Here is a 16,404-nt window from a genome sequence, read left to right as displayed (position 1 = left end):
CCCCATCCCCTCAACCCCTGGTGAATTACGGTGTTAAAGAATTTATACCTCATTTAAATATTCATGCAGTTTATACCCAAAGCCAGGCTTCGGCTGAAGTATATAAAGGTAGCATAAGTCAAAATTTGATTCACTATATTTACAGGTGACGGCTTGGACAACAGTGTAGCTTCCCCCAGCACAGGTGATGATGATGATCCAGATAAGGACAAAAAGCGACATAAAAAGCGTGGCATCTTTCCCAAAGTAGCCACAAATATCATGAGGGCATGGCTGTTCCAGCATCTAACAGTAAGTGAACTCTAGATCACATATGCAAAATAAAACATGGATAATGTCATAGTTGTAGTAGTCATAGAAAGAAAAAATACGTATGATGTTGCTGCCAGGCAGTAGAGGGACTTTTCCAAGCAGAGTTGTTGTTGTTGCCTCATTTGCTAGATGCCAGGGGAAGAGCATAGAGTGTATGTTTTTATGGTATGGGGTTTTTTTTGTGTGTGTGTTGTTTTTAGATTTGCTTGTTTGTTTGAGATGCAGTCGTTAACAGGACATCACTGCCAAATGTGATTTTTACTTAAAGCTTATATGAATATATTCTTGCAGACCTGTCCTGCTTTGCAGTGGGGCTCTCTGCTTTGGAGCACAGAGCAGCATTTGGCCCCTGATTCTGTGCTCCAGAGAACTGCAGAAAACAATTGGGGAGATTAAAAAACAAAGCCAAAAGCAAACAAAGACCTTATTCAGATGTTTGTCAGAGATCATCAGAAGCTTCATGATGAAAGGTCTGAATGTATCTGGTTTAATAGCAAAGCATAATTTTTTTTCTTTGAGACGGTCTCATTCCCAGAGTGTAAGTTACCCCTGTATTTAATGTTAGGAAGTGGTGGGGGTATGTGCAGTTATTTCTGTTACCACAGAAATAATGGGGTTTTTTATTCCTGCGATTAGAAATCAAAGCTCCAGACCAGGTGTGTGGGGTTAAGCTGGATGCTGGAGCTGCTTTCAGGGCTCTATAATATGTAACACACCTTCTAATATTAGCATTTAGAAAAGTGTTTCTACTGCCATTCTCCTTCTTTGTCAAATTGTGGTGATCTGTCACTGTGCTTTTATCCTCTGTGGGGATCTGGGCTTTACGCCCCAGGTTTTTTGCCTCAGCCTTTCTGTACCAGGAGGATAAGGGTCAGGGCAAGGGTTGCTGGGGTGTCTGCAGGTGGTAGTGAGGAAGGGCTGTTGCTTCTAACCCCAGTAGCTGACTCTTTCCTCTGTAGCTAGGGTCAGGATGAAACTAGAAGCTGGCCACCTTGCCCAGCCCCGGTGGGAGCTCTGCCAAGGGTGTGCTCGTAAAGCGGAGGAAGCGCTCATGCACATCACCCCTCCATCCCCTGCTGAGCCAAGAAACCAGATATCTGCCATGACTCTTGTCAGCACGGGGATCAGGCAGGGAATCCTGTCCTGTGCGGTCCTGGGTTGCTATGAATGAACCTTCATGTTGGAGCCCTGCTCCTCAGAGGCCAGAGAGGGCCTCAGATGTCTCCGGGTTAATCTCTCTCTCTGGCAGGCTCTGTGTCAGCCATGCCCCAGCTCTGCCAGGTCCTCAGCCCTGTCTGGTGTGTTCAGTGCCAGCATTTCCAAAGGCTGAGGTCCCTCTGGTGTTGATGGCTCCCCCTTTGTAGGTCCTCACCTGAGATGACACTTGGCATCTCTCTGCAGGTTAAGGGCATCCACCCCCAAGGCAGTCCACGGGTGCTGTGCCAGCAGCAGGGCTCACACCAGCCTGATGCACCTGGTCTAGGTTCAGGAGTCAGGAGAGGCCCTGGAAGCTCAGCAGTCAGGGCAAGGCACAACAGGGAACACTGAACAACTGCATGTCAATTCCTGTAGTTTCCAGAGAGGAATTGCAGATTAAGTAGTATAAATATTTTTTCCTGAAAGTGGCCTGTTGCTGTGTTTGTGCTAGTAAATAATGCATCACCCAAATCTGAGCAGAGGAACACAAAGGTCAGTCCTAGCAAGCTGTTTGAGGAATCTTCAGCACACTGCTAGCCTGGACCAGTTACACCCCCTCCAAATGCCTTTCTGGGTATATGGCAGAAGGCTACAGGGTGTCTCTAAAAAGCCTTTGTGGTGGGAGCCACCCCGTGTAGGGCATTTAACTACATGAGCTTGACCTGACCCTGTAGGTAATTCCATGCTCAGTCTCAGGAGCAGAGAACAGACTGAACAGACCCCCTCACTGTTTCACCTGGGTTAGGTGCAGGGTTTTAGTGGTAATAGTGTTCAAAAAGGGAGAGTGCCTGCTGAGTTTTCTGCAGGACTCCTGGCAGTCTCTAGGAGACAACATCTGGACATCTGCTTGTGAGGTGGTGTCTGCTTCTGGAAGACTCAAATGCAGAAAGAGCCATTCCTCCCAAGACCTATGCAATGCTGCATTTTCTACCTTGTAACACTGAGCTAAAGCTTGCTTTAAAAATCCACCATCAGAGTCCTCCAGCCATGTGAAGCATGCAGTTTTCTTGCAGGGCAGCTTTCTCCTCTTCTGGCAGTGTGGTAGATCCAGACTTACCTGATCAATTCAGTAAAACAGAATTGGTTTATCCAGTCTGACCTTCTCCAGGCAGGATCTTGAGGCAGACCTTAGGCAGGATCTTGGACAGTTTCCTCAAATTAAAGCATGTCTAGAGAACACTGTAGGCTCTTCTGAGTGTTAAAGCAACAGAACATGTTTGCAGGCTGCTTGGGGTGCTGTCCTGGCTGCAAAAAAAGCCCCAAAACAAACCCAGGCCCAAATAATGGCTGCAGTCAGAGCTGTGGAGTAATGGGGCAGAGGCTGAAGGAGTTGAAACTCCTGTTCTTTCTTGAGGGCATCGGGGCTCCATGGCTGCTCTTATAACACTACACAGTGGTATTGGTGGTGTCCCCACCTGATGTCCTTGCTGCAGGAGGGAGATCATCCTGAGGAAACCAGAGATCCCACACATTTTGTTTATTTATTTATTTACACATTTATTTATCAGTGGATTTGTTCTTTTGTGGGGTGAACACAAGGTCCTCCCTAAAGTGGGAGGTGAGGAAAGGCAGAGGGGGCGTGGTTCAGGCAGGGGATATGTTGTGACTGGTGATACCTCCCTTTTGCCCCCAGCACTTTACCTGCCTTCACTTTGCCATCTGAAAAATGGCAGAGGAGAAATGAGCAGTTAAGTGCAAAATCCAGCATCCCCTTGACCATTGGTGCTTCCTAATTGGGGTGTTAGCTGGGAGTCCTCCTTTTTAAAAGCAAATTTCTTCCACAATTGTAATATTAATACACATCAGTGGCATGGAATTAAATATAATAGACAGTAGTTGCTGTGTCTGTCATACTAATGATTATTGGTTGGAAAGACCTAAAATAAATATTGGACAAATACAGTCTTTCAGAAGTGGATAGGTTGGGTTAATTCCTTCTATGCAGTTATTCCATCTCCAAGAGCTTTAAGTCTTCCTCTGTGGACTGACTTCATTTCCGAAGGTTTGTCCCCTAGTTCTTGTTTCACGCTCAGGAGGAAATCCATTTTTTTCTCTCCGGATGCCGAAGTGTTTTGGGCAGTAGTTCCCACTCAGTGTCAGGCTCCAGCCCCCCACAGTATTTTGACTGATGTGCAGAACTGAGTTGACATATGCCCAAAGGGTAGGCAAGTGCTGTCCTCTGCAGATGCAGGCAGTATGCTCTGAAGCTTTTCACGGGATAAATCTGGGAATAAATTCATCCAAATTGCCTTTTTTTTCCCCCTCCTCTCTTGGAATAATAACAACAAAAACAATCAGCTAAAACAATTGCAAAAGTGCTGACCAGATTCACACTTAGGATTTTGCAGGATATTTTTTTAACTCCTTGCTGTTCTGATTTAGTTTTGATTAAGCATCTGGGTTGGAAGAGCTGCTCAGGTGGGCTGTAAGTTGGGAAAAAATGTAGTTGTGGAGCTTGTAGAAATTTTTCATGGTAGCTTATAACACCATCTGGCAAATTTGGAGGTTTATGAAATCTGCTTTTAGGATTTTGCTATAAGTTTGAAATGGAAGCTTGATACTGTATGGAATAAAAGAAGAATAGTAATAATTTGGTGAAGAACTGTTTGTTCAAGTTGAGTCAAAATAGAGAAGAGCCTTGTGGAGTGGCATCAGAGCATCAAATACTATGGCAGGGTATATAATGGAGGAGGGACTGGGATAAACCAGTTCTGTGCTGGTGCTTCCCTTCAGAAAGTCACCCTAAGGAGAATTTCAGAGTGCATTGCAGCCCAGCAATGTTTTGTAAGCCTTTTAGACTTCTAAAAAAAATTTACATTTTTTTTTCTTGATCACTTTATCTCCCCCCAAATTTTTCAAGCGTATCTCCTCACTCTAATGTACATCCCTCAGCAGAGATTATAAAATAAAGGAAAAACTTGGGGGAAGGGAATTAAAGAATAATCTTGCTTACAGTTAAATCTGTGTAAATTTAATTGCAGAAACAGGGTTAGTTTTTGCTGCAGCCCATCCTAGACTTCTGTCCCAGCAATGGTATTATTGGTATAAGCTGGTATTTGGAATTGGTATAAATTCCTTTTCATCCAAAACTAGGAGAAGGGAATTTGTGGGGTGTTGTTTCAAGTGTTTTTTCACTCATTATGAATACTCTGCATCCTTTAAATCCAGCTTAATTTAAAATGTTGAGATTCAAACCTCATTTTGGGGATTATACGATGTAATTGGTTTGTTATATGATGAGTATTTGATGATCTTCACGTTCATCATCTAATCAGGCAAAAAAAGCCATAAAATTATAATCCCAAAAGATGTTTAATAACAATTTAAACTATTGAAGGCTTTATTTAAGCACATTAGGGGATTATAAACTACTCCCTTTTAATGGTGCCAAGAGGTAGATTCAAGGACTTCAAACACCTTTTAAAAAACAAATTGCCATGATTTTAAAAAAAAAATGAATGGGCTGAGGATTTCTTTCATGGAAATCCCATAATTTAATCATTATTTTGAACTGCTTTTAAAACAATTTCCTTAAGAGGTTAAATCTTACTGAAAGGGGAGACTGAGCAGAAGGTAAAAGACACGGCTGAAAGATGTTGACTTTAAAGTAGAAGGATTTTTTCTATTATGTATCTGGATTTTTAACCATTATTGATTACTTGATGCCATCATACGAAACAAGAAAATTTAAAATAAGCAATATGCAATCTATTTAGTAAAACTGTTATTTGTAAAAGAATTTATTGGAAGCGGATATTTTGAATCTAGCTGAGAAAAATTGCTTCAAGGATGCCATTGTGATATAAAACTTACACCATTTAATTCTATAAGTTTTCTTTTTATGTTAATATTTTAGTGGCTAGCAACTCTGTAAAGTTAAAACAAGTGGATTACATGTCTTTTCTCATCCCTCCATAGTTATGAGGTTTTGCCTTGGGAGAAGCACGGGGTTAATTTGGCTGCCTGCCCCTACTCCCATGTGGGATTGCCTGGCTTTGGAAAGGAGCGTAGTGAAAGGGTAGATGGGTACAAAACTAGGGTACTGAAAACATGGAAAGGGCAAAATACTTGGCTGAACCAGGTTTTCTTTGTTCTCCTCTCGAGAGATTTGGAAGCATTTAAAGAAAATAACAGCCCTTCCCCCCAAGAAAGTACAACTCACAGTGATTCTCCATTCTGCACCAACTGGTACTTGCTCTGCAAAATGCCAGAGGGCTCCTGGAGCTCATCTGCGTAACAGGGGTCAGATTTCCATATTTTGGACTTGGAGTGTGTGGGGGTGTCCTCCTGCTTTATCCCAAATACGCAAGTCTCCTCTTTCACTTGATTTTATTGTGGACAAAGCTGTAAAAAGCTTTCTTCCACATCTGCAAGACTTCTCAGTGGCAGCTGTCCCAAATTCCTGGGAAAAGCCAGGCTTTTCAGCTTGCCTTGAGTCACTCATGCACCGCCATCCCCTTGACTGGGAAGGTGGCAGCCAGGGCTTTTCCTGCTCCTGGCAGCAGGAAGAGCTGTCAGAGCATCCAACAAGAGCATCTAACAGAGGTTGGTGCAGGTAACCCACAAGGAGGGTCCTCTTCTGCTGGGGCAGGTGCTGTGGCAGTCATCTCCAATGGCAGAAAATGGGAAATGTTATTATGGGAGAAGATAATTATTCTAGGGCTCTGTCTCAATGGAGTTGAGAGCTCCAGAAAGGAGGACAAAGAGGATTTAGGTAAGTGTGTTTGAATTAGCTTCTTAAGCCTTCAGCCCTCACGGAGTTTTATGGAGGACAGTGACGGTTAAAAGCTCCAGCATTTTCTTTAATCATCTTCAAATCCATGGCTTTGACCTGCTGTTGACCATCCAAGGATTGGTCCATTTTCTAGCATGAGGGAAATGTTGGCATTTTAAAAGAAAATGGTTGGGTTTTGGGTGATACCCTTGGCAATGCAGCTGTTGCTCCAGTTTCATGATTTCTTGGAAGGAGCATGTCTCATGCACTGTCTTGTAGATTATTTAAGTTGTCAGCACTGAGCTGTCCTACAAACCTTTGGTCTTAGAACAGAAAGGAAAAATAGAGGGTGCTTTAGTCAGTTAGTTCAAGGAAACCAGATTATTTACTTAGGCTCTTCTCACATTCAGAAGTGTGGTGTAGTTACAGCATCTGTTTTTTTAATACCTGTGATTTAGCTCCATTTCTATTGAAGACAGCCATCATGTCTTAAACTACAGGGTATGTGTCATCTCCTCGGGGCTCCTCACAGGTCTTGGGAATGGCAGTGATCCAGGGAAGTATTTTGGTTGAAATCAGAAGGTAGCCAATAATCTCAGCCAACAAGTTTTTAGAGAGAGAGAGTGTGTCTATTCCCAAAGGTCTATCCTACCTTTTTCCCAGTTTCCCACAGTTTCTAGCTTGGAGGCACTATTGTGCCAGTGTGGAAGCCACTAGCACATTAAAGAATTTGAATTATTTTGAAGCTGCTGAAACACATTAGTATTTAGACACTAGCAGAATTTCACATCTGAGTAGAAGCAAGGGAATACTGAAAAGTTGAAACATGATAAACATTAATTCAGATGCTAAATTACACTTGCTCTGGTTGTGCTAGAACTCCTTTTGTTTGCATAAATATTCTCGGAAATGAGTTTACCAGCAAGAATGTTTGCAGTAATAAGAATTTTTAAGTCAGCAGTAGATGCTTTGCTTTCTTCTCCACCCTCTCCTTTCTTTTTATATTTGCAGCTGTGTTATTTTGCGTGTGCAGCTTCATTTTTGGAGTTAGCCTCCTCCAGTCAAGACACGGCAATGTGTTACACGAGGCACTGCCTTTCTGCAGTCAGAGCAGACGGACAAAATCCAAGTGTCACCTTTGGAAGGGGGACAGAGAGGGAGGGAAAAAGTTTGGTCACCAATTTTTAAATCTGGAAATATCTGTGGAAATATTTTGGCCAGCAGTTTGCAATATGAAGTGCATTAAAGGCAGCAACAGTATCTTGGCAAGCAGTGGCTGAGCAGGAAATGAGGATAAATTAATGGGCTCGGTTGTTCATTATTAGTTGTTTATTTAGCTTGTCCTCTAACACGGTTGCTACAAAAGAGCCTATGTTGATTCTCAGATATGCTTATGTATGTAAGTGCCAGTGTTAATTTTTTTGTTGGAAATCTTTCTCTTGAAGCAGTTTCACAGCATGCCAGTGTGCTAGCAAATGACTTAATCAGATCAGGTAAAGTGCCAAAATATGAGGCACCAAACCAGTTGGGCGCATATCTGATGAGATGTGTTAATCTGTGGTGTAAGATAAGCTGCCTTTCAAATAGGGTCACATTTGGAAGTGGTACATCAAGTTGTGTAAGATGCATTCCCTTGCTCTGGCATACACTATCCTACATCTGTTTGCATGAACTTAACCCTTGTCTGGATAAGCTAAAGCAGTGATGTTGGGGTGGCTATAGTCTGTTTGTTGCTCCAGGACAGGCATGAGAAGTGACTCGGTTTTTTACCCATTTTAGAAAAAGTTTTGTTCCCCTTTTCCTGCATTTACCTTCAGCTACACAGAATCTGCACTGTTACAGCTTACATGCTTTTTCTAGTTGCATATATTAAAGAGGCTCTAATTCCTAATAATAAGTACTTGTGTTTACTGTCTGCCCATCAAAGTTTCCCAGAGAAAAAATTTTCCTTTGGAAGGGAAACTTTTTTTTTGGTGGTGTAAAGTTAAATTTTTCCATGGGTAATGCCATCCTTTCCAACAAAACGCTCAGCTCAAAATCCAATTTTCAATATTCATAGAGTCGTTATTCATGGAACAAATGTATTCATAGAGTTGTTAAGGTTGGAAAATACCTTTAAGATCATCAGATCCAACCAATCTTATCTTATTGATGAGTCATCATTGCACTTCCAGCTCCTCACCCTGCAAGCTACAGCTGTGCTAAATGCATGTGTAGAGAGAAGGTAAGTAGGCAGAAAAGGGTTTAAGTTAATATGTAGTTATCTAATTTACCTCGCCTTTTGCATCATTGCCTGATTTAGACCCAGAGTATTTAGTGGAGTGCTCGTTTCACTTCAGTGGTGGGCCATCATTTTAATAAGGCAAGGTCTCGGAGCCTTACCACTTCATCTTTTGCTTTATGAAGCAGAAACTTCTGCCCAGAAAATACTTCTCAAATTTTAGATATAGCATGAATATTCTTTTCTTGGCTACTTTTTAATCCAAAAGGTTTGGCCCTTTGTAATCCAACCTGTACAGCATTAAACATTTGGAAGCGCTTTTTAAAAAAAACCTAGCCACAAAAGAACTTATTCTCACACTGGGTCCTCTGTCCCTGTGATCCAAAAAGCAAGGTAGTCATGTTAGTGACACTAAGGTGGTCACTTGAGTCACATTAGTAAAACCAAGGGGTTGCTCATGATATAAAGATATTTTCCAAGAACTCTTTCTGAACTCATAAAGAAAATGGTGGGACTTTGCCTTAGGCGCCTTGCTCTGTTGATTGCTCTAAAATCAGCTTTGAAGTGAAACTCTTTTTCCTAGGCCATCCTTACTCATGTCAGACAGAGCTTCTGGTGTTCCTAATGATATTTTTGGAAAGGTAAATGCCATATTAGACAATCTGGCTAGTTAACAGATTCACTGGCAGTACTCCGCTTATTTGCCGTGGATTTTGTGCTGATCCAGGAACTGCACGGTGCTTGTGTGGGAACGGCAAAGAGGATAAACCCTTGATTTCATTGCTGAAACCTGAGCATGGGTCTGTCAGTGCAGCAGGTTGTAAACCCCAGAGGGCCATAAGCTGCAGTTGGGGTCAGAATTATTTTGAAACTGGTAATAACCCAAACCTTAGGATTCTTATGAATAAAATGCAATTTCAGTAATGTTTTCATAAACAGCAGTAATGGTGGCGTTTTAGTAAACAGTGGCATTACTTGCATCAAAATTGCACCACATTGGCTTTTAAATTACTCCACCTGTCTGTATGAATAGGATTTTCAATGTCGAGGCACACAGACAGCTGCTGCTAATGTGGTTTTTTTTTCTTCTCTGTGTAGATAGTGTTGGCAAATCTGCAGCCATCAGGGCTGGTTTCTGATGTAAAATGGTACCTGACCTACTGCCTTTGGTGCTGCAAAAAGAGCAGCTTTAATTACTAATGGTCGTGTTTTAGTTTTGTACTTGTTGATGTACAAAATGTCATTTTAGAGCGGTGTAACCTCTGGTTCACTTCCACCAGCGATGCTACACTGGCTGCAATTATTTTCAAAATAATTTGTGTTCCTTGGTGGCAGCTTGCAATCCTGCCTTGTTAACTCTCAGATAATTAACAGGGGTCTGGTGCTCCAGGTCCCTGTGTCCCCAAGTCTCACTGGTACCCCACACCTTGGAGGGCTGTCCTGGATGAAAGAGAAATTGTGCTTACAAATCCCACTTGATTTATTTCTAGGACTGTTCCCTCCCTTGCATTAGGTGGGTGTAATACCCAGAAATTTGTGGAATCGATTTTGTCCTCTAACCCCTGGTAAGCTGAAGGGGTTATGTGGAGGCAGAGTTGGAGCATACTGCCTCTCTTCCCAGTTATGAACAAAAGGATAAAGCTGATGCTCTGCCTGGTGCTGTTTTGCTGGGCTGAGTTTGGTCAGAATGGTCCAGTTACCAGCCTCATGCCTGGCCTTAAAAGGGTTAAAGATGTTAATGGTGCCGTTAAAAATCCAGCTTGCCAATGAGCTATTTTGTGCAAATGGTATAAATGTAAGATACACTTGTCTGGCTCATTTGCAAGCATTCTTTTTGACTTCTTTCACACAACTGGTGTTTTTGTGTTTAATTTAACAAGAAATGAGTAGTAAATGAAAGCTGCTGCCTGAAATCCCACTGTGAGCGTGTTTTGCACTTGGCTCCCCAGTGAAAAGGCAATTTGTGAAATTATGTGATAGAGTAATTAGATGAAGCCGGGGCTTCTGATTGTTGCCATGCTTATGTGGTAAAGGTTTGCTGGGGAAAAAAAAAAATAAAAAACACGGATTATTACCCTGGCAAGTTGGCTCAAAGCTTCTTCATTTATTTGTAAACAGAATATTTAGTGACCGCATAGGAAGTAGCTGTAATCACCAGCTCATAAAGAAACCACAGCAGAGCTTTTGGATTTTTACAGAGTGCTCATGTAAAATTTAAGCTGGGAGGCAGAATCCCTGTTAATGTAATTAGGATCTAATTTACCACCCTTTGCACACAGATGTAATAATGTCTAGATATTTATTCTATCTTTAAGCACATTACATATACCTCAGTGCAGCAGTTACTGAACAGAAACAGGTGTGAGCACTTTCCGGATTCGTTTTTACACTGTAAACACACAGCGATTTAAAGGGAAATATTTACAAAAAAAAAAAAAAAAAAAAAAAAAGAAAAAAAAAAAAAAAAAGAGGAGAAAGAATGTCTGCAAATGAGGCAGTAATGGACAGTTGCCCTTTATGTACTGATGGATTTCTCAATGGTTAAGTAAATTAAAGCAAATGCTAGAAAAATCAATAGGCTTGCAGAGTCTTGGTTGTGCCTCATAGACTTCAGGACAGAATGACAGATGTGGTGCATATGACCCATTTAAGTATTAATGCTTGGGAAATTGCCTCTGCGTGCAAGGTTATAGGCCTAGAAATATTGTTATATTAAATTACAGACAATGATATTTTTAAGTATATATGGAATTTATACGTTTCAGTTTAGTTGCTCTTCGGCATTACATTTGTCCTGGAAGATTAGTTGCGGAGTTGTTTCTCTGGAACGGTAAATCAGGTTTAAAAAATGTTTGAAGAGTGAATTGTCTTTCCAGGGCTGCTGCAGACCGGTGAGCGTGTTGCACACCGTGGGGGGACAGTGATTGTGTTAAATAAGAGCCACACAGGCAATGTGTTCACTAGCAAATGTAGCATATAAGCCAGCCTAAATTAAATATCATTAAAAGGCAGCTTTTGAAATGGTGAGAGGGCTGGCGTGGTAACATAGGGTCGCTGTTAAATTGGGGTATTCTGTATGACTAAACACAAAGTAAAATCCAAAATGCGTGGTCAAGATGAGCTAAGTAAGGTAACCACCAAGACAGATCCTTCTCACCACCTTCCCCACGTGCTGCAATTAAAAGGGGCGAGTTTGCATGGGCAGGATGAGTAAAAACTGACCCCACACAGAAATTCTCCTGAAATAGAGTTGTTATGATTAATCCAAGCAGGCAGACGAGCTCTAGATGAGATAGTGTTTGCCATCTCTGATTTCTGTCATTTCTTGCTGTACTTCCACCCAGGCAGCAGGGAAGTAGACCAAGTTAATTGTCTCTTTGTGGCATCTCTGGCAGGAAGAGCGTGAAAATAACTGGGACCCTGATTTTGGTGTTGGCGTGGAGGCAGAGCAGTGTGTTGGCCGTGCTTGCTGTCGGTGACAGCCCGGCATACCTTGCCAGTTATCCTGACTTCACCCCAAACACCTGTTTCTGTGAAGGGAGCAGCCGGATGCATTTTATATACAACTGCCATGTTTAATATTAGAAAGGAGCTTTAGACTTTGTCAGTACCACTGCTATTCCTTGCTGAAGCCATTACATAGGAAGTGTTGTTGTTTTCCCCTCAAACATTAATTGTCACGTTTTACTTCCATTTTTTCCAACAGATTTTTTTCCTTGTTTTGTTTTTTCTTGTTTTGTTTTTGTTTTTTGTTTTGTTCCTTGATTGTCTCTGATATTTGATGTGTGGGTACCACTGTATCCCTTCTGGCTCTCTCTTTTCTGACTTTTCCCTAAAGCACGAAAACTCCCCGTGGAATAAAGCAGAGCCATCTCCAGGGGGTGTAAGGGGTGCACACTGCTGCTGGGAATGCCAATGAAACGATGACATTGTGGAGGGGCAGATTATTACTTTTGGGCCTGCTGAGGACCTATTTGTGTGTTGAGGCTGGATGAGAGCGACTGGTGCTGAGGGCTGTCAGGCCAGGGCTGAGTGATGACAGACCCTTGTCATTTGCCTGCATTCAGCTTCATTGCTATGGTGACAATATGCAGTGATGAAAGTGGCCTCTGAGGGTTGGACAGCATCCTCCATGGTTGCTGTAGCCGACAGCATCTTTGCAACAGCGTGTTTGAGCTGCTGATGGCCCTCGGTGTCAGAGCAGCGTCAAATCTCTAATGACAGAAACCCTCCACAGGTTTTTGGGTCCACAGGGATAGTGCTCGTGGCACCATCGCCAGTCTCAGCAACTCCTTGCATCAGTGACAAAAATTGTCTTTACCTGTTTTAGTCATTCTTATGTGCCTCGTGGTGCATTTCCTTGATTTATTTTGTGTGACATAGGAGCTAGGTAAGCTGGTGCTTACCTGCACAGCAGCACGGGGTGGCCGTGGTCCTCCTGCTGCCGCATGGAAGGCAAACACATTAATCAGCATACAGGCAATGGCTGCTTTCGTTAAATATACGTGTGAGGGGCCCTGCTGAACGGGCTCTTTTGTTCCCAGCCAAACCAGAAGGGATCAAAGGTCAGCAGGAACCCAGAAGTCATCAGTCAGGGCGGGTTTTGCTGGATCCCGGGCTTGTCAGCTCCATAGTCACCCCTGGCAACTTGGGCTGCCGCCTGCTTGCCTTCCCTACTGCCTGGCGCAGAACTGGAGCATCCGGTCTCTCAGTTGCTGTAAAAAGATGCTGACATGAAGTCTTGCATTTGAAATACAGTGTGAGCATTGCCATGCTCCTCTTTGTTATCCAAGTCATTTGAGAGTGAAGGTACAAAAATGATAACTTGGCTTTGTAGAGATCTTTTTGCTGAGTTCACCTTTAAGGTTTTAAGGCTGCAAATTCATTTTTGGTTTAGTGGCAAATGGCAACCCGGAAAGAAGCAGCAGCATACTGCCAAGATGCTTCTAGGCTTCTGCATATAAAAGTTCACTTCTAAAAAAACTTATGGTATGGCATTTATTTCCTTTGAGCAGATCGATTTATTTTCCCTCCCCTCCCTGTGATGTTAAAGTACATTTGGCAGTAATCAGTTTATCCTTATTAGAAGCTGTGGTAAAAGGCAGAGTTGCTGAGTCAATTCACTCCATTTACTTCCCCTATTGAGCCTTAATGTGTCCCAGTCCCCACCCCTTACAGTGAAAACATCATCAATTATAGAGCTGACAGGAGCCTGGGACTCAGTGTAAGTTGCTCCTTGGGGTTGTTCATCTTGCACCATAAAAACTGGCACTCAGCAATATTCATCACTTCCCCCTACCTAAAATGATTGAGTAAACAGTGAGGAGAATTAACAGAGGGGTAAAAAGGGGGAAAACGGAGTTTGAGTATGTTGGAGGCAGCCTTGGGCTTACATGGCAGGAGAAATAGAGCCATCAGCCAACATGCAAGCTCCCCACCACTGTTTAATATTGCTGCTGAAGCTGGAGGGAGGCTCAGTTATCCTTCGGCCAGACACCTTACTGCTTCTCATAGCCTGACCTGCAGGAGCTTTTCTGTCTTGGCACTTGGAAAAAGCAGTTTCAGCACTGATGCAGCAGAGATGTGTTGAGTGCCCAACTCTCTGTCAGCTCCTTAGGGAAATACATTTAAAACACTGCTCAGTTTACTCCAGTTTGGTCCCATGATATTTGTATTTATTCCAAACATCCTGAATCACCTCCAGTGGAACATAATTCAAAGTGGGAACCAAATTTTTTGTCTTTTTGTAAATGTGATATGTTAAATTTTTTTCCTCCAAAACCTCAAGAAATAAAAAAGCGTGGAATAGAAAGTGCTTTTGTTACCATTACCTTCCCTTCCTACAAAACAAAGCAAAAAAAAAAACCCATCCAGCCAAGTGAATCCAAACATGAAAACCTCAAACTTTGGGTTTATTTAAATTTTTGAAGTAATCTTAAAAAAAGAAAGAGGCTCTGCTTTCCTTTACCCAAAAAGTATAATGCAATCACGGTAAGGGGGGGGAGAAATTCCCTTAGCCATACACCTGGTTTGTTTTTATGCCCGGTGCTGCGGTCAGATGGTTGTCTAAATAAACAGAGATTAGGTGGAGGGCTTTATCTCAAAGCTGGCACTGGTTATCACACTGCTTCCTCCCACTCCCTCCCTCTGATTGTGAGTTGTATAAGGAGACTTAGCAAGCATAACTTAGAGCCGATAACCTTTGAATGTTAGTTCAAGGAAGCTGTGCCATAGTAACAACAACAAAAAGAGAAATTATGCAAACTCTGTCACAGACTATTCAAACAATTGGGAATTTGACCCTAATTCTGATTTAAAAGAAAAAAGTATTTGGTAAGTTTGGTTTTTTTTTTTTCCTCCTAGAGTGCTATTTGAATTTAGCGTGATCTATAATATTAATATTTGAGCAGTAGTTAAAAAAAAATATTCCAGGAATAAACTTGAGTTTATTCTTCAAATTCTCTCTCCTTTGGGGGTCTTACTTTAAAATTGCTTTAACTAAAGGAACCTGTAATATTTCACTTGCCCAAATTGCTCCAGCCCTGCAGTTGAGGGTTGAATTCATCTTGATGCAGCCCTGGAGGAAGATGCTGTTGGCATTTGTGTTTGATGGCAAATGAGATATATATGTACATATAATATATATACACACAGGCAGGGGACATAAGAGAGGCTGCCAGGTGATGGACAACTTCTGGCTCTCCATGAAAGTAAATGAGAAAAGTCCTCGTGGTTCTGCATGGGTGTGAAATCAAAATATGCCATTTCTAAGTGTATCTTGGCATGCTGATGGGCAGCATACATGCAAAGAGGAGAAGGGTCTTTGCAACATGCCTTCCATAAAAAAAAAACCAAAAAACAAACCAGCAAACCCCAAGCAGGGAGAGGAAGGAGAGGGGGAAGGCGTCCACGCGCTACCGCAAGGCAATGTCATCGCGATGTTGGGAAGCCAGCTCACAGTGAGCGGGTGAGCGCGGGCATCTCTGCCCTTGTCGTTCGGATTACCGCAGTGCCATGCGCCCAGTTACACAATGCATAAAGGCGAGGGTTATTTCTAGGACAGATAATTGAACATTAATACTCGTTGACATTGTCGTAGGAATGATATGTCAAGCTGACAGGGCCTATGTGCTTGCATCTGCTGATCGGCTGCAGACGAAGGGGTTGTTTGGCAGATTAGACCCGGGGCCTCGCCGCCACCGAGCCAGGGATGATACAGCCATTAATCATGAGCTGCCATCTTGGGCTGCCTTCCCAAAAAAAAGCAGTGGGTCCCTGCTTTTAGGGGTGGAGGGCATGGTTGGCAAAACTCCGTCGACCCCCAGACGTGTTTGCACACCTCTGCACACGTAAAGATTTATGTACACGTATAGAACGTATTAAAGAAGAGCATCCTTGGTGCTGCACACGCACGAGTGCCGCCGTCGTCTGAAGCAACTGCTTTCAATCTACTAAGGGGAGAATAAAAGGAAGCAGAATAGATGAGAAGTTCTTCAGAAGCATTGAGAGTGTGATCAAGTTTGATGAGGTGTTTCTGATGATCTTCGGAAGTAAATGACATAAAAATGGTAGCAGAGCTAGCACCCTTTTTTCTAGAGCGGTTTTTGTGTCTCTCTTCTTCTGGATGTCAACAGGCCCTTCAAGGCGAGGGTGCTGTAGATAAAATAGTTGTGTGGCAATCACTCCTGTCCCCTTCCAGCCAAAATCCTACAAATGGTGCCTTTCAGTATAATTTCATAAAAATCCTTCAGAGAGCTAATGCCTCTGTCACAGCACTTTTGCGGCCAGACTTTGCAGCACAAGTTCAGAGGCATGAGAAGCAGATGGAAAACAATTACAAGGGCCTCTGACACTGGAGTCAGTTCTACTTTCTTAAAATAAGGCTAAACATTATGTTTGTAATGTCTTGCATACAGTTTGGCTCTGCATAAAATGCTACAAAATAGGGCCCTTGAGAACA

General features: G+C 42.5%; 1 protein-coding gene across 1 annotated transcript in view; it reads left to right on the top strand.

Moving 5' to 3' along the window:
* The window catches only part of MEIS1 (Meis homeobox 1), a 104,283-nt gene that overhangs the window by 52,595 nt on the left and 35,284 nt on the right, over positions 1-16,404 (top strand). Inside the window, exon 7 of the mRNA XM_015620408.1 lies at positions 146-291. Coding sequence (XP_015475894.1) covers positions 146-291 — 146 coding nt within the window. The remainder of the gene's footprint in view (positions 1-145; positions 292-16,404) is intronic.

This window comes from Parus major, chromosome 3, assembly GCF_001522545.3.
Source record: "Parus major isolate Abel chromosome 3, Parus_major1.1, whole genome shotgun sequence".
In the NCBI taxonomy this organism is placed as follows: domain Eukaryota; kingdom Metazoa; phylum Chordata; class Aves; order Passeriformes; family Paridae; genus Parus; species Parus major.
This window is presented reverse-complemented; position numbering and strand designations above follow the sequence as displayed.